This window comes from Mustela erminea, chromosome 1 (assembly GCF_009829155.1).
Source record: "Mustela erminea isolate mMusErm1 chromosome 1, mMusErm1.Pri, whole genome shotgun sequence".
NCBI classification, from domain to species: domain Eukaryota; kingdom Metazoa; phylum Chordata; class Mammalia; order Carnivora; family Mustelidae; genus Mustela; species Mustela erminea.
In genome coordinates, this window is record NC_045614.1 from 194,652,606 (window position 1) to 194,676,260 (window position 23,655).

The window sequence follows — 23,655 nt, forward strand, 5'->3', positions numbered from 1 at the left end:
GTTTAAGGATTCTTGAACTTGATCTGCAGTGGCAAACAGAAGAATTTGAAGCTTTTTACAAAGATGGGACAAAAATCTTGCAGCACATTCAATTTGACATATACTACATTTGACCTGGAAGTGAGGCTTGACTTACTCTGTCCAAATTCTAACACATCAAAGTCATTAGAATGGAAATAATAATGAAGTAGAGAGGCTTTTACTTCTATGGAGACAAGGTGACATATGAAAACTAGATTAGCATTTTCCTTAACTAACTCAAGACTGCTTTTGTTAGAAAAAAATAACGTCTTTTTTTTTTCTTGGATACTTGCTTTAAAAAGTTATTAATTCCTCTTTCATAAGATTTATCAGAAGTCAAAACAATTCAACTAGATAGATTTCTACTCCAAAATACATTTATCTTTGGATAACAAGGTAATAGTAAAAAGAGTGTATTAAGAGAATAAAATACAGTGATATGAAATATGGATGAACATATTCACACAGGAAAGTGTAAATATAATATACAGTGGCATTCAAATACACATTTATAAAGAGAATGGAAAGGTACCTAAAATAGCATTTTTATATATAAAATTTTCCATATTAAAATATTGCTCATAATAAATAGGAGGTGCATTATGAATTCCATTTCCCTCTTAAAATTATCTTTAGTAGTTCAGACTAATCTAAGGAGTTTTTAAAAATTTTTCTATTGTCTTGATAAGTGAATTACATTAAAATATGTTTAATAAAATCACACTGTAACAATAGTCACATGTGGTAAATTAAGCAGGGCCATTTAGTAATTATGGGAAGAAAGATTCCCAAAACAAACCATAATGATTAATCCTAGAAGACTAAGAGTGTAATGATCTGCTTTATTTGACAAAGATGTTAAATACTGCCTTCAGCTTTGCAAATTTAATGACCATAAAAAAATGGACTGTAACTTTCTTCAACATCTTCAAAGTTGGCATGCCTAGCAGACCAATAAATGGTAGGGGCATGAGGGCAAAGGAAGTGAGTGAAAGTTAGTTCAGTTGTTTAAGGGTAAGTGTGACTTCATTCCTGTTCGCCCCACTTGCAGACACGGTAACTTGGAATAGTTCTTGAGAAGCTGTTCGATGGCAACGTGGCGGACATGGAGCTCTGAGGCCAAAGAATCTTTTTCTTGAACTTGATGCGTCAACTCTTCAAAAACTTCTGTAAAGATTTAAAAGGTAGTTGAATACATAAATGGGTTCAATTAGTATCTACTATGGCTTATGGATAGGAAGTGCCTATTCATACCCAGGTCTGGAAACCCCTCTAAGAGGCTTTGGAATCAGAGTACCTTCATTTCTGAATTCTTGTTCCTACGCTTTTATGAGTCTCAGGCAAGTAACTTAAACCACATTTTCATTTCCTCTTATGTATAACCTTGATATTAACAATAAGCATCTCACAGGAGTACTGGGAGAAGTAAATGAGATCACACCTGTAAAGTTCTTTCCATAGAATAAGCACTTGATAAATACAAATTGTTACTACTATTTACTGTTATTAATTTACGATTATTATTGTGACACTGGCTGTGAAGTTAAGGAAGGAACGTAATATAATCCTTAATCTGTTATTAATTGAATGTGTGATCTCTGTAAGCACCTTAATGTCTCTGAAGTGGTTTCCTCACCAAAATGGGAATCAAATATTTAAAACAAAAACAAAAACAACAAAAAAAAAGGAAACAATTGGGGAATTTGAACATTAACTGTTGTTAGTGTTAGTATACTACTGGACTACTAGCTGTTTTTTTCTTTTTTTTAGGAGTGATAATGAGGTTGTGATTACTTTAAAAAAAAAAAAGTTATGTTTTAGAGAAAATCCTGAAGTATTTGTGGAGAAACAATATGTTGTCTGGAACCTGTTTCAGAATCATCCATGCTGGGGGTGGGAGTGGGGCAAAGGAACAGGTGCAAGTAGAGATGACAGAAAATGAGCTATGCTTTTGATAACAGCTGAAGCTGTTAGAGATGGGTCAGGGGGTTCATTATACCATTCTCACTACTTCTGTGTTTGAAATTGTTTATAATTTGAAAACACCCACGAAAAAGGGCTAATACAACCCAGCGGAACTTAGGGAGTGCAAGCATATGGTGCCTGGCACAATAAACTGTTAAGAAGGGCAGAGCTTCAGCTCAAAGGTAGAAGTCTCCAGGTCTCCATTTTTACTGAAACAAGAAAAACTGAAGTCCTCTTGATTTCATGAAGAAGTTGTTTTCTTATTCTTTTTGCTCTGGAAACTCCAATAGGTTCTACTCCCATTTCCAAATTTAGATGCAGATAAAGCTAATAGTGTCCTGTCACAGGGGATTTTCTGTATCAACATTTTCACAAGCATAAAACATTAACACTGATTCTTTACCCTGTATTTCCTGTCGGAGCTTTGCTTTCAGTTGCTTTAACTCACCAAGAGTCATCGAATTCACTGAAACATGAAAATATGTTAATTATTACCATAGTAACATGGGGAAATAAAACATCTACATCACTAATACAATAGTTAATTTTTTAAAAAACATTTGCACTTATCTGCCACTATAATATTCACTGGTACTTTAGTAGGAGCCATTCATGAACTCCTGAAGTATGGAGAACATTTTCAACCCACAGTAAGAAACATTTTACGTCACTCCCTGTACACCTCCACCATCTGAATCAAAAGTTACGCCAGAGAATACTTTCGTATTATATCCAATGGATGCTGTTATTTCCCTTTGTTTCAGTTTTTAAAAAGTGCTAGAAGTCACTACTTATCAAGTTGATTATACTTAAGCACTACCTACGTAGTTCATGATGCACAGCTGGAAAAACAAAAAAGTACCATGGAAATAGTTTGAAAAACTGATTTGTCTACCTTGTTATGTAACCTTAGGTAATTCATATGTAGAATCGAGAAATTGCATAAAAATATACCCAAAGTCCCTTCAAGCTCGAAAATCCCTTGACTTAGAGTCAAAAAATTTGTCTCAGCCACCTGGGTGGCTCAGACGGTAAGCGGTTGCCTTTGGCTCAGACCGTGATCCCTGGGATGGAGCCCTGCGTCGGGAATCCCTCTCAGCAGGGAGCCTACTTCCTCCTCTCCCACTCCCACTAGTGTTCTCTCACTGTCAAATAAATAAAATCTTTTAAAAAAATTGTCTCAGCTTCTGTGAGTTTTTGCAGAAATAAATACAAACTGAAAGGCTCACTTTTCCAACTTTAAAATAAGTGCACACATTACCTTTGTCCTTCAGTGAATGTCAGATTGTGGCTTCTGAAATGCCACCCCCAGTCAGTGTTGTAGCGATGAGCAATGCGGACAGTGTGTGTAAGCCAATGCTTGAAGATGTACTTGTAAAACTACAGGAACTCTGAACTTCCTCTGTTTGTCAACTGCATTTAGTTTAATAAACTTAAAATGGCAAAAGATATGATGGACTGTAGAATTCGAATGCTTTATGACACAATAAGGAGTATTTCAGAGAACTGATGGAGAAGCTAAGACATCTCATTATTGGGGGGATAGATGAGGAAAGGACAGACGGAGAGAGAGAGAATCTTCTTGGGGGGCAGATGGGGTGGAGAGACAGACTCTTAAGCAGACTCCACACCCAGCATAGGCCCAACACAGGGTTTCATCTCACAACCCTGAGATCATGACCTGAGCTGAAATCGAGAGTCAGACGCCTAACCGACTTAGGCACCGACTGAGGCACCCAGTGCCCAAAACACCTCATTTTTGCCAGGATGATCCTGTCATTTAATTAAGCTATAAAAATCTATAATTCTACAGCCAAATTCTTGACATACCACATGTATAAAAAGGTAAAAAGAAAATAAAGTCACCAAAACTGCAATCATTACGTTTCTCCCCATTTTACTTACATTCCTCTCTGCTGTACCGTGGATGCTGGGTCCCGACATCAACCTCCGGATTAGAGATTATCTCTTCTTTTTTCTGTGGCTGGTTGTGACTGTGAGGCCACAATACACTGTTGTGGCATAGAGTGGCACCTGAATCTTGCAACACTGCAAGCTCGAAGTCTGTATTTCCCCTCTGCTCCAATATTCTTTGTGAAGCGTTTGAGAGCCCGCCTGTACTTCCATCTATCCACTTCGCAGAATACTTTGGAACTTGGGAGTCAAACTGTGGGAGTAACTTCTTATCTGGCTTATGCCTGAAATTTAACAAGTGATGCTGGGGATTTTTAGAACATTCAGAATCAGAATCCAGATCCTTATTTTGTGCATACTGTACAATCCAGTTTATCTTCTTACTCAAAATGGTTTTAACTTCTTCATAAGTACTTTTTGAAAGTTTAGATCGAGGACAATCCTGATTTGCAATCAAATGGTATTTTTCAAAGCAGTCTTTATGGCCCCTTAATGATTTGGTGTGCAGGAGATTTGATTTTGGTACTCCTATAGAAAAACAAAGAAAATAGAAGTCTTAACATTTTGTTTAAAAGTTTCAATAAGATTATCCAAAAATCTTAGTAAAACACAGACATCAGTTTGTGGTAGTTTGTATATTAAAGGAAAAATGCTGAAGAATATTGTTAATAATATAAAACATGGTCTAATAATTTTTCAGTTGAACTATATATTAAGTAAAACTAAATTCTTATAAATAATAAAGGCCTTTCCAAGGATGTTGGTCCAGAGGTATGCTATTGCATAGAATTACAAAAAAGTACTACCAAGCCATCAATTTACATTTACAAAATGTTGGCCTTTACAGTATGGTGCTTTGTTCACTACTTCTCCTCCAAGTACACACTTGTAAACATTTCTATTGTAAGGCTCTATAAGAGAAATGTGTGACAATTTTTTCCCAATAAACACACAATCATATTCTTAAATTAGTCATGTTTCACTGGATACACCAGAACCAGAAAAATACACACTAATGAAAGCCTCAAAAAGTCAATGAACTGGTTAGATTTATTTTTTTAAGAAAATGAAAGCATCTAAAAATATCTCCACATTTCTGTTTTAGCTTACTAAAACTTTATCAAGATAATTTTACCTTCTAGAAGAAACACATTACACACAATTATTTTTCATACAGCAGTAAAGTCAATCCACTAGGACACAATAACCAGTATAATTCTTTAACTCACAAATGTTTATTATATACCGTAAGTAGCAGAAATAGTCTTATTACACTTTTCTACCTCCCGCCATTAAAAAAAAAAGATTTATTTTATTTGTTTATTTTAGAGAGAGAGAGAGAGAGGGAACGCTGAGTGTGGAGAGCGGCAGTGGGAGAGGGACGGGCAGACTGCGCTGAGCACAGAGCCCAGTGCAGGGCTCAATCTCATGACCCTGAGATCACGACCTGAACCAAAATCAAGAGGCAGATGCCAAGTGACTAGGCCACCCAGGCACCCTTCCATCTCCCAAGTTTTAGACAGAGCTTAAGTAGGTCATTTCAATTGTTTTTTTAAGAAACAGGTATTGAATACATTTTCAAAGAACACAATACATTTCTTAACACAGAATACCTTCATACATTTTCACACATTCCAACTGTATTATCAGAGTCAAACAGCAGTGCTTTTACACTGAACGTGAGTACGGGATGGGGAGCTGAAATTTAACACCTGCCAGAATTAACCAGTGTAAATCTGCTTAGTGTTGACAACAGGGGAAGTAGAGAGCCACTCAGGAGCTAGGTTAAAAAAAAAAAGAAAAAAAAAGAAAAAAGGTTTTAGCTGACTCCTTAGAAAAAAATTACATTCTGCATTCATCCTTTGTTTCAAAAATTGAAGCTGTAACAACTTTATTAAATGAACTCCAAACTCTGGGCCTAATAGTAAGACAATGAAGTATCTGCACTTTAATGGTATTAAGGCAGGTATAAAAGTGCTTGTATTAATTTATTCTAAAATGACGTAACATCAGCCAATGGTGGGACCTGCTGAGTTTGCCAAAACCAGTGCAAACGGGCTACTGGTTCCTCCATGAGCAAGCCATGTGAGTGCACCTGCTGAGCAGTGGTAATGTAATAAGCATACGGGAAACTCAAATATCTCAGACTTTGTCTTCCACCGAGCACAAAAACTGAACTTAAACTGACTTTCATACCCATTTTATTTACGCCCTTGCTACCTGTACTGCAGTTGTGTGTGTGGGTATGTTTCTGTTTTTTAACCAGTTATTGTCTGATTAGGTCAAATTTCCAGCAACATTAAGATATTTAAAGTGCAAACTCTCAAAGCTCTATTTGATAACACAGTGTACACTCTTGACCCTGCCATGCATTAACACAAAAAGGAAATTTACAAATCTGGCTTATTAGAATAAAACATTAAAGTTTTATTATATATGTTTAAGACAAGGTAAGATAAAAAGGTAAGATAAAAAGTAGGTAGTACAAATTATACACCAAATTAATAGCTCCACTCTGCTATTTGATTCTAATATTATTGCTCTGGATAAACAGCAGGTAGGGAGAGAGAACCTGAACTTGCTTATTTTACTAATTGGAAGATCGATGAAAGAGCTGCCTTACTCTGCAGCTTCCCTGAAGCCTCACGGCCAACACATGGCCACAGCCAATCCCTGAAACAGTCAACAGTCTCCTTAGCCCAAGGCCACAGCTTAATCCATTGAGCAATGATTTAGTTGAATCTAATAAACATAGTAAGTTATAGGTTTCTCCTTCTGTCCATATGAAAGGAAATTCTTTGGCAAATAAACGGGTTCTAAATTATGCTACAGAAATTACTTTTTTGCTGTTACTTTTGTGGGATTTGGTATTTATATAGAAGCTTCAAAAACTTATTGATAAAAAAATAAAAAATTATATGAAATGATGAATTTTGTGATATACCCAGCACTTTAACAGCAGGTCAATAGATGTCTATTTAAAGAATAACGTGGGCTTTTGAAGGTAAAGATTTTTCTTATCCAATGTTCCTCTTAGTAATTTGTGGAATACAACTTCTCTATTTTTTTTTTTTAAAGATTTTATTTATTTATTTGAGAGAGAGAGAATGAGATCAGGCCAGCATGAGAAGGGGAAGGTCAGAGGGAGAAGCAGACCCCCTGCTGAGCTGGGAGCCTGATGTGGGACGCGATCCCAAGACTCTAGGATCATGAGCTGAGCTGAAAGCAGTCGCTCAACCAAATGAGCCACTCAGGTGCATGGAATATAACTTCTCTTACTTTAAGTATAATTTTTCTTTTAGCTTTTACTTAAATTACCCCAATGAATGCTAGGAACCCAGAGAAGAATATGATTACATGCATATAAATAATCTTTTGAGATAAAGAGCAAATCAGAGAACTACAATATTCAATTTGCTGTGCAAATACATAAATGTAAGATAAATGTCAGATTCTCTGAGATACTCACAAGAAAAAGTCACCTACAAAAGACATGAAAACAAGTGGTTCCTCAAATAAACCCTGCCTCAACCAAATGCCTTTTCCCCGACTCTCAGTACCCAAACCCCAAATCCCTTTCTCCTCCTCAGTCTGGCACCAAAGACTGCTCAAGAAAGAAACCTACGGTCCTTGACAGCTCCTCCCCTTACCCATCCCAAATGTTTTGCCGTCCATTTCGATGGCTTTTCTTCTGCCGTTAAAATCTAGCAGTACAGCACCCCAACTCGCTTCACCCACAGATCACCTCTCCCACGGCACTGTCAGGTCACCCCCATCTCTTGTCCAGTTCTTACTCCAAGAAGCTTCTTTTAACCAATATACCTGGGTCGGTTGATCGGACTAGATTTTGCAGGTGCCTCTTCTCCAGCTGGAAGTTCTGTGACAAAGGGGACCATACCTGTTTTACATGCATCCTCGGCATCATGCCTAGCACATGGTAAGTACTCAAGAAAAAGTCATTAAACAAATAAGGGAAAATTTAAATTATATTAAAAAAACAAACAAACAAAACTTACTACCAATTATCATTCAAAGTCTACACAATGAACTTTTGCCCATCCAAGTAAAGGGAGCCAGGCTGTGCAGTTTTGCCAGGGTACTCAGAGGTTAATGAAAAAAAGCCATCTTCCAGTGAAGTTACTCCTACAATGAGTTTAATGGGCCATTAGTCTGAAGAACTCATGAGTGGTGCTGATTAAGAGATGGCAATCTTGTGGCATCATTCAATCTGACAGGCAAAATCATGAACTTCTCTGTTGTATAATTTTAATAGAATTTACACACAGTGAATATATAAGGTGGCTGTTTTATGCTGACTGTAGCTCAATACCTTTAATTTTGTTAAACTCTCTAACAATTTAAAACTTGACGGGAGTTTTAAGGTTCAATTTGAAAATGTTGGTTTTATAAACATGGTTTAAAATATCCCACGTAGCAGCAGAGTTAACAAAAAATTCAAAAATATAAAAAGTAAAACACATTATACATATATAATACATTGACTACTTCGTATATTTGAACAGATAGATTACTTTTTAGTCTAGCAAAGAATGCTGAGTAGCACACTTAATTTGTATCCGTGATATACATGCCATTTTATAAACTCTTGAAGTGATTTTGTTTTTTTCCACTTCATCAGTTCGAATTATTGTAAGCGAAACAACCATTGCTATTATCAGAGATCCCAGTGAGTTTGCCTACTGACTTTTCAATTTTAATTGCATTTACAAGTATAAACAGCTCTGAGCACTAATTTGTTCCCTCAGCAGCTTTTGAGAGGGAATGAATCTAAACACAATTAAATGAGTTCATATTTTTGAGGAGCTGAGTTATAAGGAGTTTCCGAACCAGGTCAACAAAAATTGCATTACAACTCCCTTACTAATACAGAAGTTGAAGGCCAATGTAATTGACATCCTAACTATTATGAAAACTTCTTTAAAACATACTTCAAAAATGTCCTTGTAATTTTTTTTTTATCATGAGGTCATTATTATTAGAGAACCAAGACTTTAATTGGCAACCATAATTGCTTTTATTAAAGTACTAGTTTCCTCTGGATAGAGGCCAGTTAGAAATTTATATAGGCAGTATATTTCTATATGAACAGTGGTCTTTTAAAAAGTTAAGCTGTTCCTATTCAATATCTTTCTTTTTTATCTTTTCCAACTTCCAGCTCTGATTTTGTTATACCATTCTCACATACTTTGAAAACTCTCCCACTAACCCATCTGGCATGCTATCCTCATTTCTATTCTTTTAAGATAAATTTACTTTTAAGAAAATTTGGTTAAACCCACAGAAGTGCAAAACCACTCAAATATCCAATTTTTTTTTTTTTTTGGTCTACCTATCACCGTGGCCCTTTTAAAACAAGGATATCTCCATGCTTATATTTAATCTGCCTTTTATAGTAACATATTTTTCCTGAGTCAGATGATACTCTAAATGGTGCTACAAAATAGGCACAAACCCCAAACACTGATCAAGTCCTATCACATGTCCCATCACCCTTGGATTTTACCCCCAGCCGCTGGAAGACCTCTCATTTATGATTTGGTGGTAATGAGGTAGGCTAACCAATCTTTTTTTAATGTCCACCAGCTGGTCCTGTCAAAGAGCATGCTTCTCAGCCGACTGCACTGATGTTACTGGCTTTATGCTTCACACATTCTTGAATCTTATCATCTGGCTGCCTTATTTGTGCTTACTCTCTGTCAATTAGACTTCATTTTGAATTTGCTTACTTATTTCATTTCCCAATCAAAGGAATGGCTTCTTCCACTCTGGTGCTCCCCAGGCACAGCGTGTCTAATGCAACCGGTAGTTGGATGTAAAGCAGTAATACACGGCAGGAGCAGACTGGACAGCCTGAAGGGAGCATCCATGAGTTACCTCAGACATAAAACAGAATTACACAACTGGCAGTATTGGTTTTCCAAACTCTGGGTTTGTGTGTTCTTTCTTAATATTTAAATAAGGCAAGAAAATGGAGTTAAAAATTTGAGTTCCAGGCTGTTAACATGCTGTGAAGAAATCTTAAACTCACTGCCTTCCAGTATGACCAACATTTGTGCAACATTTCATGCAGTTCTGCTTCAAAATCTTTTATATGGACGCTCATGTCTTGCCCAGTTTAAAGAATTTTATCAGTTAAAATGTTTTTATTTGATGATCTTCTCTCCGTTGCTAAGAGAGCAAGGACAAGTACCTGCACGTTTATGTGCTGGCCATATGAAGAAGAATCTGGAGCTTACACGTTCATTGTAAAAATGGGAGGGGAGCTAAACTTTGTTGTTCCAAGAAAGACTGAAGGGATTAAGGGGTTAAGTCTTTGTGAGGATGATTCCAATTTTGGACCAAAGGAAGAGAGGAAAAGCTCTATAGCTCTATAAGCAGGGATAGCACACCCACAACCATATTGCAGACAAGTCTTGGTTAGCCTACAAGTGTTTGAAAAGAAAAAGAAATACACACACACACACAAACACACGTTTGAAAAGAGAAAGATTTATATATATACACACACACAAACACACACACACACATACATATACATATACACACACATATATAGATCTACTTAGAATTTGGTTTCTCTTAAGAACCAAATCACAAGTCTGGCAGCAATGGGCTAGTTATGAGAAGAAGCTATTGTCTGAAAATAGGGCAAGTGCTGTTTAATTTGAAACCATTTTATCATTTCCTTCATGAGTTTGTAAGGAACCTGTGACCCAGCAGGCTATGCAGCCGTGTTCATTAGTGACACTTGTACTGTATTGAGACTATGCAGTGATATCAGGTCTGAACTGCTTTGGTATAAAAACTGCTTGTTCTGATGATGCTTTTCCTTTTTTCCCAATGATGTTTTGACACCTCACTTGACCAGGCTATTCTTCATCTGATGAGCAAGGAGGAGCAGCTAAGCTAGGATTCAAGAAGAGTTATTACTACTGTATCTACTGCCCATCACAGCCACTCAGTGGAGGATGCTCAGATAGTCTATCCTGTCATGAGACTAAAGGTAGGAAATCAGACCAACGGTGGGAAGGCAAGAATAGAAAGTTGGAGCACCTGCTTCCTTCCCACGCCCATGGCAAGCTAGGCTTCTATTTTTACTGGCTGTCTTATGTGCCTTCATGAGTATGGTGGTTCTTTTTTTTTTTTTTTTAAGATTTTATTTATTTATTTGACAGACAGAGATCACAAGTAGGCAGAGAGAGAGGCAGAAGCAGGCTCCCGGCTGAGCAGAGAGCCCAATGAGGGGCTCGGTCCCAGGACCCGGAGACCATGACCTGAGCTGAAGGCAGAGGCTGTATCCCACTCAGCCACCCAGGCACCCCGAGTCTGTGGTTCTAACAGTGTCCTATTCCCTCCTACCCCATGCCTTTAGCTGAAGAGTCACTTAAGAGTGTGTCAAATTCAAGTACCAAACATCCTGTTTAAAAGTAATAGGTAATTGCTTATCTCTGCATTTAGCAGATGGAATTGCTGGCAACCACAATAAGCCAATACACAGATGGGTTCAGCAACTTGCTTTTCCACACTTGGAGAATCACTGCCCTAAAGAAAGATATACCAACAGGTGGACTTTAGACAGCAGACTGCAGCTTAGGATGTTTACTCCATTCTAAAGTTTTGTGTGTGCTAAGAGAAGGATTAAGCAGTTAAACAGCTTAATCCAGTGAATGAATTATAAGGGCAAATTTCAGTGAGCAGGAGTTCAGAGAGAGAATGTAAAAAGATAAACCGCCATCTCTAATAACCAAGGAACTGAGATGGAAAGGAGATCTATAAACTGCAAATGACTCGTTAAAAAGAGAACCTCTTGGGGCGCCTGGGTGGCTCAGTGGGTTAAAGCCTCTGCCTTCAACTCAGGTCATGATCCCAGGGTCCTGGGATCGAGCCCCACATCGGGCTCTCTGCTCAGCAGGGAGCCTGCTTCCTCTTCTCTCTCTCTGCTTGCCTCTCTGCCTACTTGTGATCTCTGCCTATCAAATAAATAAATAAAATCTTTGGGAAAAAAAAAAAAAAGAGAACCTCTCAGTTAACTTTACTTTTTCATTGTAACAGTTGGCACCCTTGGGAGACACACCTACGTAACAACTGTTTATTACTAACAGTACAAAAAGCAACAATTCCCTAATTTACCTACCTGTTTTTTAATTAGCAATGTTCAGTACAACTTTCTGTGCTGATGGACAGGTTCTGTATCTGTGCTAGCCAATACAGTAGCCACTAGCCACCTGGAGCTATTAAGCATTTGAATGTAGCTGATATGACCAAGGAACTAAAGTTTTAACCTTATCTAATTTTAGTTAAGTTTAATTACCACATTGTAGCGAGATTACCAAATTGGACAGGGCAGTTTGTCCAGAGGTAATTAAGCAAAAGGGTACTTGGCATGAGAACATGGATGGAAGCTACCCATGTTCTTACTGATGGTTTCATATGGGATACTAAGCTCACAGTAGCACACAATACAAAAAGCTAAATTTGCTTTTCTAGTACATTAAAATATGTCAAATTTAGACTATTTTTTAAGTGGCACAATTAAAGCTGCACTATAAAAAGTTTTAAGTCAATAATCCAACTGACCCAAGTAAACCTCTACTTGTTCCATTTTCCCCAAAAGAACTTTAACTGAGTGTAGACATTTACTCTAAAATTGTTTTTGTGCACAAAGCTGTCATAAAAGACTCTTGAAAGGCTACTCAAATTAACTGTAGTATGATTGTGAGCTATCAGTTTTAAAATATCTACTTGTATGTGACACAGAAAGATTCTAATTTGCAGACCCCCTCCCCCAAGCCCCTAGCTTTCCTAAAATTACAGGTTCAAAAGCCAGAAATGTGATAGGGGTAAGAATTCTTTGCCCTTTATCTCCTGAAACCTGGTTAAGGTTCTGAATGATTGATCTTACAAATAAAAAAAACAAATTGAAAAGCTGTCCCAAAGTTATTTTAAAACCTCAGTTTTACATCTCAACTTTGTGCATACATTGGAATCACAATTCTTAAAACTCTTAAGTTCTTAAAATTCTTTTTTTTTTTTAAAGATTTTATTTATTTATTTGATAGAGAGAGATCACAAGTAGATGGAGAGGCAGGCAGAGAGAGAGAGAGAGAGATGGAAGCAGGCTCCCTGCTGAGCAGAGAGCCCGATGCGGGACTCGATCCCAGGACCCTGAGATCATGACCTGAGCCGAAGGCAGCAGCTTAACCCACTGAGCCACCCAGGCGCCCTAAGTTCTTAAAATTCTTAAAATTCTATTCCTTAAGTAAATGCTAAATGGCAGAATCTAGTAGAGATATATTAGTTAGTGAATTTGAAAGCATGTATAATTCATTTACCACTATAGGTAGTAAATGGTAGAAGTTCAGGCTGATGGGAAACAATCATTACAATTCATTAACCAGTTGATAAGAAAAACTAAAGCTAAAAAAAAGCAATGATAGTTGATAAATCATACTGCAAAATGCTAAAATAGAAAATTGTGACCATGTGTTATAATTGCATCAAAGTAATTCTACAGTAGAAAGAACGAAACAAAGGGGTCAGAGAACTGACATATGACAAAGTTTTCCCATCACGAAACAAATAGTTTTTTTTTTTTAATTGGAAGATTACATGGTATTAATTCAGCAGTAATGGAAGCCATTAAAACAAATGATAGGACTGCAAATTGGGACATGCCTCTGATCTAAAAAAGTCTACCTCTGAGAATTTAAGCTACAATGGAATGGGGATTTAATCAGACAAGCATAAAAGATGTACATATAAAGATTAGTACTGGTAAACTGCAAGGAAGCTAAACATTCATCAACAGGATAGTGGTTAAATAACTTAGGGCACAATGGGATGCAACCTTAAAGAAAAAGTGGTAGAATTTAATCTAACATGAAAAAGATGTTCCGAATATTGTAAATGAAAAGGCTGCTTATTAGTTGGTACATAAAGTTTGATTTCATTTTTTAAATACAATATACTGGGGCGCCTGGGTGGCTCATTAAGCATCTGCCTTCAGCTTAGGTCAGGATCCCAGGGTCCCAGGATCCAGCCCCCCATCGGGCTCCTTGCTCAGCAGGAAGCCTGCTTTCTCCCTCTCCCACTTCCCTGCTTGTGTTCTCTCTCTCTCTGTATCTCTCTTTGTCAAATAAATAAAATCTTAAATACAATGTACTATACCTGTGTGCACATGCACACACATCATCTATTGCAGAAAATCATTTAGAACATAACAAAAGTATCAAGAGATTGATGGTAGGTAGGTGGGCCTATGAATCTTAACATTTTTGTTGCATCCTGTATTTTGATTTTTCTAGAATAAGCATAATTTGCTTTTTCAATGGAAAACATTTAAAAAATGTCTGTGAAGAAATACATTTTGGTTTGGGAAAGAACACAGCATTCCTTAGTCCAAGACAAATTATGCTTTAAGTTTTGTACTGTATGTTCCAACGGACTAAGTGAAACAATAAGGACTGAGCTACTGAAATTGTAAGACACACATATGCCTAAAATTCTCAAGTTTTATCAAGACTGTGAGAATTTTCTTAGACTAAAAATGTATGTAGCAAGGAAAAGGGTCTACCTTCAAATGAAAACAGTTCTCCTGCCCCCCGCGAAAATCAGCAGCTGCTACACGCGGGAAATGATGAAAGCTAGAGCAGAAAAACCTAGTGAAATCAAATCACAGAAAGGTAAACTCAGGGGCAACTGGATAGCTCTCAGCAGGTTAAGCATTCGACTCGATTTCAGCTCAGGTATTGCAGGGTCGTGAGACTGAGCCACACAAGGGGCTCCGTGCTGGGCGTGGAGCTTACTTAAGATTTTCTCTCTCCGTCTCTCTCTGCCTCCCACCCCCCCAAAAAAAGGTTAACTCATAATAAATTCAAGCCTCCTCAATGTACATAAAACATTATTTTGTCAATGGAGAAGCTGTTCAATATACAAATCACAGGAATCTTTTCAGTACTATTTCATCTTTGGAGATGAGATGCAAACAGAATCCTTCTGTATCTGAATTTAAATACTAACATTTGCATCACATACTAAATATATTTACCGCAGGGCTTCTATATTCACCATCTCCTCTATATAATACATGTACTCCCAAAAGTTGAGCCATCGCGTATTAGGAGAAAGGAGAAGTAAATGGTGTTTAGAAGAGAGGAAAAACTTAGACAAAGACATGAAGTGAGAAAGAGAGGGAGGGAACCGGAGTGGAAAGGGCAGAGATGGAGGGGGCACCCCTTTGGAAGAGTAATGCAAGATCCAAGTGGCCAGCTGAACGGATATCATAACGCATCTTAAATGTCATGTTAGGGAGGGGTACCTGGGTGGCTCAGTGGGTTAGGCCTCTGCTTACGGTTCAGGTCATGATATCAGGGTCCTGGGATCGAGCCCTGCATCAGGCTCTCTGCTAAGTGGGGAGCCTGCTTCCCCCTCTCTCTCTGCCTGCTTCTCTGCCTACTTGTGATCTTTCTGTCAAATAAATAAATAGAATCTTAAAAAAAAAAAAAAAAAAGTCACGTTAGGGAGCTAATAACTTAACCTGAAGAAAATGGCAAGGAGTCAGTGGATAGTTCTAGGACAATGAATGACAAGAAGAGATCTGTACTTTAAAGACCTTTCTCAATACTGAGAGAGAACTGGGGGTGCAGGGCAGTGATGGGGATAAAGGGATTAAATTTATGAAATGAATTAAGTGGTCTTGAGGAAATACTTGTTAAGGAAGAAAAAGGGCCTGGACAAAATTATAGCAGTGGGAATGAAAAGCAGGTAACAAATAGGAGAGAACCAATAGGGCTCAAAGACAGACTGCAAAAAGAGGGTGGGTAGAAGGAGCCAAGTAGCAGATAGGACCTGTTGCTAACTAACAGGCCAATTCGCCTTTGTATATCAGAAAATCATCCCGGCCAGAGCACACAGCTTGAACAGCAGAGCCTAGGTAAGATTTCTGCTCTATACATCCCTGCACCTACAAAACTCTACATGGAAAGTCCTGAAGAACCTGGAACTCTTCACTCACTAATGGTGTTTTTTCAAAGCTTGCTCCTGAGACCACCTGCCTCAGAGTTAGCTGGGATTCTTATTAAATGCAAATTTCTAGACTCAACTCTAGACCTACTGAACCAAAATCTCTGCATAAGGAGCCCACAGTTTCACGTGAACAAAAGATGAATAAAATATAAATTATATGTATTTATGGAAGTAGAGATAAATTTAGTTCAAGAAATGAATTCAAGACACATTCAGAATACCTAACTGGAGGGGTCTAGCAAGCAGTTGAATGTACAGATCTGGCACTTAGAAGAAAGATTTGGTTTGGCCTGGCACTGTGTCTGTGGTAAAGTAGAGGTATGGTTGAAGACACTGCAGTGAAAGAAATCAAGGAGTGCAATATGAGAAGGCAAGAACAAAACTCAGTGAAACACTAGTATTTCAGGGACCTTTAACAGTCAATGAACCTGGAAAGACAGAAAACTGGATAGAAAAAAGAAGACATATATTTTATCATAGAATCCAGGGAGTCAAGTATTTCCAAAAAGTGGGAAATGTTAAATGTCAGATTTTGAAAATGGTGACCAATGACAGGGCGCCGAAGAGTGAGATGGGAGCACAGACAGAGGAGACCTTGGACGGACACTGCTGTTTTAAGAACTATGGTGTAAAGGAAAGAAAGAATTTTCACTTGATTTTTCCTTTTAAATATAGGAGACAAAAGCATTTCTGCCCTTCTAATGATCCTTTTGGTCAATCTGGCAGGGTACAGGGATGGTAACTGTAGGTAGGTAAGATGACGAGTAAACCCAAGTTAAAGCAAATGGAGGAGAGGGTAAATAAATGGATTAAGAAGAGTGGGAGGAAGAAGACGGTGTGTAAAAAGCATGAAACTTTTCTATATCCACACTTAACTGGATTAATTAAGATCTTAATTTCTTTTTCAAGATACTCATGGCTAGTATTCATCAGACACAGTTAATAAATACACTGGTAACCTAAAAGCTTTCTGGAGAACTTTCTGATACAGTATGTAGGAATTGTATTTTATCTATATTGTATTTATTCTACTTTGTAGTACAAATACAGCCAGAATGTTGCTTGACATTGAGCTGAAAATTGTTGATATCCTGAAAATATTCTGAGAAGCCAAAGTCACATAGTCAAGATTATAAAGGAGACTTTTTAATAATAATAAACAGAAATGTCCTCAGGGTAAATATTAATAGTGTTAATGAGGAAGTAGAAAGAATACAAAAATTTTAACATATTTTATGTATGTGTAAGTATCTTATGTTAATTTTGAAATATTCCCCAATGCCACTAAACTGGGCTGTTTTCAAATCAGACTGGCAATTTTTGTTCCTTAAATTCACTGTAGATATTATTCTACCAGTTATCCTAAGCTTTAGGTATTAAAAATGTCATTTAAAAAAATGTCATTTAACTATATTTATAGAATACTTTATAGAGACAGGAAGGTGTTTTTAGTGTCTACTAAAATCTCCACATTACTACATAGGAAATGAACATTAAGTGTGAATTTTAAGTAAGGTAATACATGGAAAAATATATTAGTGACTGAATTTATACCTCATAAAGGGAAATAATTCCTTATCCTCTTCTAACATGCTACATAATTCCTTTATTCTACTGTCTTTTACCTCCTCTCAAGTCAATTTTGCAATGGTGGGATTTATGTTTGTTTTGTTCAATGTTTTATCCTTAGCTACTGGAAAAATTTCTGGCAGTTGCTTAATTAATATTTACTAAATAGCTGAGCTTAAAAAATTGCCATGGACCCAACCACATAGCTTTAATTATGAAATTTAGATTTTAATGGGTATGCACAAATCATTATTCTGCCTTACCGGTATACAACTGAGAAAGTAATGGCAAAAAGCAACCAAAAATAGATACACTAATTTAAAATTATTTGTAAATAAACGACATTCCCTTATCACAAACTATAAATCCAAGGCTGTGTTTAATGGGTTTATTTCCCTTATCAAAAGCCTAACAGATGGTGTGCCAAATTGGATTAGCATAATTTAAACCCACTCTAACTAGAACTATAGTTAATATCACATTTTCACAATTTTTCAGTGTCAGCCACTTTGGTTTCAATCACATACATTTTTCATATATTTGAAAATATCTGAAATTCAACTATATTTGTAATACACAATGTTAATTTCCTATATAACATGGAGATTAAATTTAAGGTGCTGTAAAAGTACCTTCTAATTTCCAAAGTGCTATACAAATATAAAGATATGTTGTTTTTATATTATATTTAGTAATAAACCCTTGAAAATTACAAGTTTTATTATTACAATGTCAATAGAGGTGCAATATTTCTATGTATGTCCTAAATATTTCTAAAATGTTCTATTGATGTAGTTAAGTTCATTGCTCATTATCTTCTAAACTCAGAAACTAGAAAACTCACCTCACAAACTACCCGTTTCTCTCTCTCACAGCATCCCCAGGCACTTACTGGGGCTGATGAGCAGAAGGAACATCGTGTGCAATTCCAGAAATGGTGCTAACATTTGCCCTTGTGTTTGCACTGACTGCCTCCTTTACTCAGAACCCTAGTTCTTCTTGAGAGAAAGACTAATCAGGGCATGTGAGCCTCCATTACCTGGATGGTTAAGAGGAAGAGAACAGCATTAGAACCACTACCCTCATTACCAGCTGACATCTGCATGATTCTAGTAAATGCCAGTCTATGCTCCACTAGCTAATCTCTTCTGGAGATGACAAGACAAGTCACATGTGTGTGTCCCTTCTCTCTGATCATTACCAGTCCAACCCACGAGTTCTAAAAACTGTATTTTCTTGACAGATTGTTTGTTGAGATTATAATCTATATGGAGACAACATCACTCCACTCTCTTCGGTCAACAGAAATGTACATTTTCAGATATACCAATGAACATGGATGAATCAAATAATATATGGGTAGAAATAATTTTTAAAAATTACACGTCTCTTGAGACCCACGTTTCGTTCCTTGCCTCAATATTCACATTTGTATAATTCATCTCTAACTCTGCTTAAAAGTTAGTTAGTACCTACTAAATTTTAATAGTTCGCCTAGTTTTCTTTGGAGGCAGAAATGATTTAGGCACTTGGTTTTTAGAGTTGGAGGCATTGGGTTTGAATATGTAAGCTGTGCAATTTTGGACTAGTTACCTAAACATTCTGCTCACTTTCCTCATTAATCAAATTGGGATAACACAGTACTTCATACAGTTATATTAAGAAATAAAACAATGCATGTAAAGTTCATAATACTTGACAAACAATACCCATTATTTAGATAAGTCCCTTATCTAAAGTCCAAGTGCCTTAAGTATCTACTGACAGTTGAACTAGCTTTTCCCAACATGAGAGTGGTATTTCATTTCTTCCATAGAACAGAGAAACCTATCTTTGTCTTCTTTCTTTACAGGCCAATATTACTTTGTATGCAATAGAAAAATTACTCTTATTTCTGGGTAGCTGATTTCTCTTTTATCAACTTTCCAGTAACAGTTTTAAATTATTTTAATCACAAAAATTCTATCCCTTTACTGAGAATAATTTTGACCTACATATTAAAGATTTTCAATCTAGACTTATTTCCGTATCTCATAAAACATTTTTCATCTCTGACCACAGGATGGGATGAAATAACTATGAAGTTGAACCAGAATGCCATTTTAAAATATTCTAACTAACCCTTTTTCTATAAATAATTATATAATTATAAAATTATGATGCTATTTCCAAGATATTCTGGGTTGTATATTCTGCTTCCTTGTTTTCAACTTTAAATTAATGATTTAAGGAATATGCTTTTATCACTGATTTAAAAAGGACTCAGGATCATCCAGTGCCTTGGGGTCATCATTATGAGCACAAATTGCTCTGCTGGGGTATCCAGAATAATAGAAATGCAACATATCAAATGAATCTAGAAATCCTCTTTCTAAACACAGCTCTGTTAAAAGTCTTTGGGGAAAAATACTGTTTATCCTCCTGATTGAAAAAGAGCCAATTATCATCAGTTAGTATTATTGGCTACATTTTATTTTTTTGAATATGGTACAAAGTTCTATTAGTAAGATTCATAAGACCTTTATAGTAGACTCCAGAAAGATCTCATGAAATTCTGTAAAAGGGCAGAAAAACAGCAGAAAAACTTCACTGTGAGCAAGTTTAAAGGGAAAGAAATGTAAAGAAAAGTGGTACTCTGAAGTCTCCTTTAGACTGATTCTCTCATCAGTCAGATATTCATTATTCCTTGACAGTCCTCGTGCTGCTGCTGATTAGGTACAAGCAATTAAGAGACTCTAAAAGAAGTCCATGCCCTTATGGAATTACAAATGGGGGCAGGAAGCACATCAAACACACACAGAAACAATTACAGTAAATAATTATAACAAGTACCATGAAGAAAATGGTGCTGTGAGGAAAAGAACAGTGGGGAGAGTAGTGGTGGTGCGGGGGGGGGGGGGGGGGGGGGGAAGGGGCAGGGAAAGGGAGGGAAGGCTGCTTTGAGAAGGAACTTTTTCAGAATTAAGATACAGCTGGGTTCTCTTTGTGGAGCCACCTTGCCGAGCTCTTAGCTAGGCTTGTCAAGTCTTCACCTCCTCCACGCTTGACTTCCAGCCCTGAAGTTTTGGTTAAAGGGGTGGAGGGGGAATTCGCTTATTTACTCATTCACTCATTCTGAAAAGAGATCTGGACAGGGTAGGAACAATAGCTTAGATCTGGACATTTAGTTTGAAGAACTTATGGGTTATACAGATAAAAATGTCTAAAAATTAGTTGCACATTTTGATGTGTAGCTTGGGGAAGAAGCGGGAAAGGAGGCAGGAGTTATTTTGCTAGTTTTCATTATATAACAGGTTAGGAAAGCCCAAAGATTGAGGATAAAAAGCCTAGGACAGAGTATGCCAACACTGAAAAAACAGAAAAACAAAAACCTATACAGATTATCAGAACTAATCAGAAACATCAGGAAAACCACTGAGTGAACGGCATCAGGCTATGGTCTCTAATTTAAGCTCTTAAAATATGACAAAGGGCGAACAGAAATGTTCATTCCCCACAGTGGTACAGCTCTGACATGAGAGACCTGATGGGAATCCCTTGTGTCATTTACTATCAGTGTGACTTTAAGGCACCTGTACTTGACCTCAGAGCCTTCATTTCGTCACACACAAATCGAACTACTACCACTTATCTCTTAGTCCTGATGGGAGAGCTCTGTTAGCTATAAAAATGCTTGATTCTGCTTAAAAATCTTTGGCAAAGTGAGGGTTTCCCACCTTCCTAGTCATTTCTCCTGGCACTTTAGCTATATACTGTGTCTCTAAATGGGAGAAAATAAATATGAATCATTTCCTATTTAAAACTTAAATGGGCGGGACGCCTGGGTAGCTCAGTTGGTTAAGCAAAGCCTGCCTTCAGCTCAGGTCATGATCCCAGGGTCCTGGGATCGAGTCCTGCATCGGGCTCCTTGCTCATCCAGGAGCTTGCTTCTCCCTCTGTCTGCTCTGCCTGCTGCTCCCCGTTTGTGCTCTCTGATGAATAAATGAATGGAATCTTTAAAAACAAACAAACAAACAAACAAACAAATAAATAAATAATAAAACTTAGATGTGCATATACCTCTAGCTGAATGGACAGAGTAATGATACCCATAAGTAACTTGTCCAAGTTCTCCCAGTTAATAAATGGGAATTTGAATCTGCTCTGGAATGTCTGCCCGACCTGGCATTTCTGGACCTTTGGAACATGGTCTCAGGAGCCTGTGCTCCTGATCACTACGCTTCGGTGACTGTGCAGCCCCAGCCTGAGCATCAGGAACAAACAAATCTGTGCTCCAACAGTTATTCTGCCAAGTACTCTTCTTGGAACAAAGGGCAACAACTGGGTTCGGCCTTCTGAAATAGATTCTGGCACAATAATTTCAAGATTAAGAAATACAAATATGAAACTGCTCTTCCTGGTTACATGTGAGTGACAGATGTGTCCAGCTGTAGAAAAGCAAGCTTCCTTGTAAAGGTGTGAGGGAGGTGGAATTACCATGTTGGTCTATCATCAACAGAGTCAGGGAGAAGGTAGGAAGAGTTTTTCCAAGATTCTAATCTCTAACTTCCTTCATCACACAAGCTTCTAACAGAGTAAAATACTGGGAGAGGGTGTCTCTTAAGAACAGTAGCAGTAATCATTACATGTTATATACTGAGATAGGTCAAAAACTTGAAAATTCTTAAATCCTCTGGCAACAAGTCCACATGTGATCTGGCTGCATACCCATCCTCAGAATACAATCCTTCACTTTGCTAAAATCCCTTCTAGTTCTAACTCCAGGATTAGAAGAATCATTAGAGCATGACTTGTTGGTAGGAGCTGGAGCTCAAATAGTTTGCCTTCGATGTGGAATAACCTTTAATTACTAGAAAGGCCTCTCTCTATGGCTGCTTTCACCTATTGCCTACTCAATATTCTTTGTCCCTTTCTTTGAAAAATACTGATTTTACTTGGAGCAGCTTCTCTCAAAGGGCAACGAAATTTGTAAAAAACTACTATGTGGAAATTCAGGGAAAACTTTTTAGATGCAGGAGACTACTAACAGATGACCCTGAAGGTGGTTAAGTATGTGGTAAGGAAGGTGGGACAGAGAAACAGAAACAGCTCGAGACCTTCTAATCACGGAGCTACCATACCAATTTCAGACTCAACTTCTTTTTATATGGGAGATATAAATATCCATTCTGTTTTATTTCACCATTATTACCTGGATTTCCTGTTATATACAGCCAGATCTCATTCCTAATGGATAAAACTTCCCAACCAAAATTTGTGTACAATCTAAGTTTTAAGTTCATCCTAGACTTTAGAATTAGAAAATGTAACAAAGTTAAAAGGGAGGGAAAGTTGCGAGTAACTTCGAAGCAGCCAGGGATAAGACTGTGGAACCTGGCTCCTCATAAATGGTTTACCAGTTAAGTCCCAAGTCTTCATTAGATGTTGTTAGCCTAGATTCAATTATTTTTGTTTAAAAATATTCTACAATTTAACTTATCACCAGCCAAACCCACTTGCCACTTCCATCCTTCCTCTTTCTGATCATATAATGAGGTTTTGCTGTTACTGCCACTAAAACGTGTTCAGTTTATTTAAAGTGTCACAGGTACTTTAAAGGCATCAAAAAGGCTGTTAAGAAAAAAAAAATAACCTCGTGGCTGTATTTCTAAGTATATCAAAGATAACCCAGTTAAAGTTCAAGTCACATAAGTTTTATATTTAAAAGTGCTCTCTTTATTTAATACCAATGTAAGATATCTGCAATTATGTGACACAAGTGAAAGAGGCTAATGCCAGATTCAGTTAGCTGCTTACACAGTTTCCCTATCACAAGGGATGGGTCTTTTACTGAAGCGCAAAGATGCTGGAACGTCAGAAGCAGGACCGTGGAAGAACTCACGACAGACTCAGTAGTCAGTAACCAGTTTTCACATCCAAACCAAATCAGGACTTGATGAGATTCAAACTGTTCTCTGACTACGAACCATGTGAACAGTGTTTTGGTCAAAGACACAGAATCAAGAAAGAACAAGATTAATAGTAATCACTAAGTTCACCAGTGCCTTAACCAAGAAAAAAACACCTAGGATTTTTCTTGCTAGAAAGATACCGAGGATCTGAATTTGGGTTGGCTTCTAGAAAATATCCTAGAAAGTTCAA

At 37.2% G+C, this 23,655-nt stretch overlaps 1 protein-coding gene across 3 annotated transcripts in view; it reads right to left on the reverse strand.

Annotated features, from left to right (window-relative positions):
- Positions 1–302: 302 nt before the first annotated feature.
- The window catches only part of C1H21orf91 (chromosome 1 C21orf91 homolog), a 28,818-nt gene continuing 5,465 nt past the window's right edge, over positions 303–23,655 (reverse strand). For 2 of the 3 annotated variants that reach the window (XM_032352897.1, XM_032352908.1), the window contains exons 3-5: positions 3,892–4,428; positions 2,390–2,452; positions 303–1,188 (exon numbers count right to left, since the gene is read on the reverse strand). In XM_032352897.1, coding sequence (XP_032208788.1) covers positions 1,022–1,188; positions 2,390–2,452; positions 3,892–4,428 — 767 coding nt within the window. In that variant the 3' untranslated portion in view covers positions 303–1,021. The remainder of the gene's footprint in view (positions 1,189–2,389; positions 2,453–3,891; positions 4,429–23,655) is intronic. The other variant, XM_032352918.1, reaches the window with a different exon arrangement.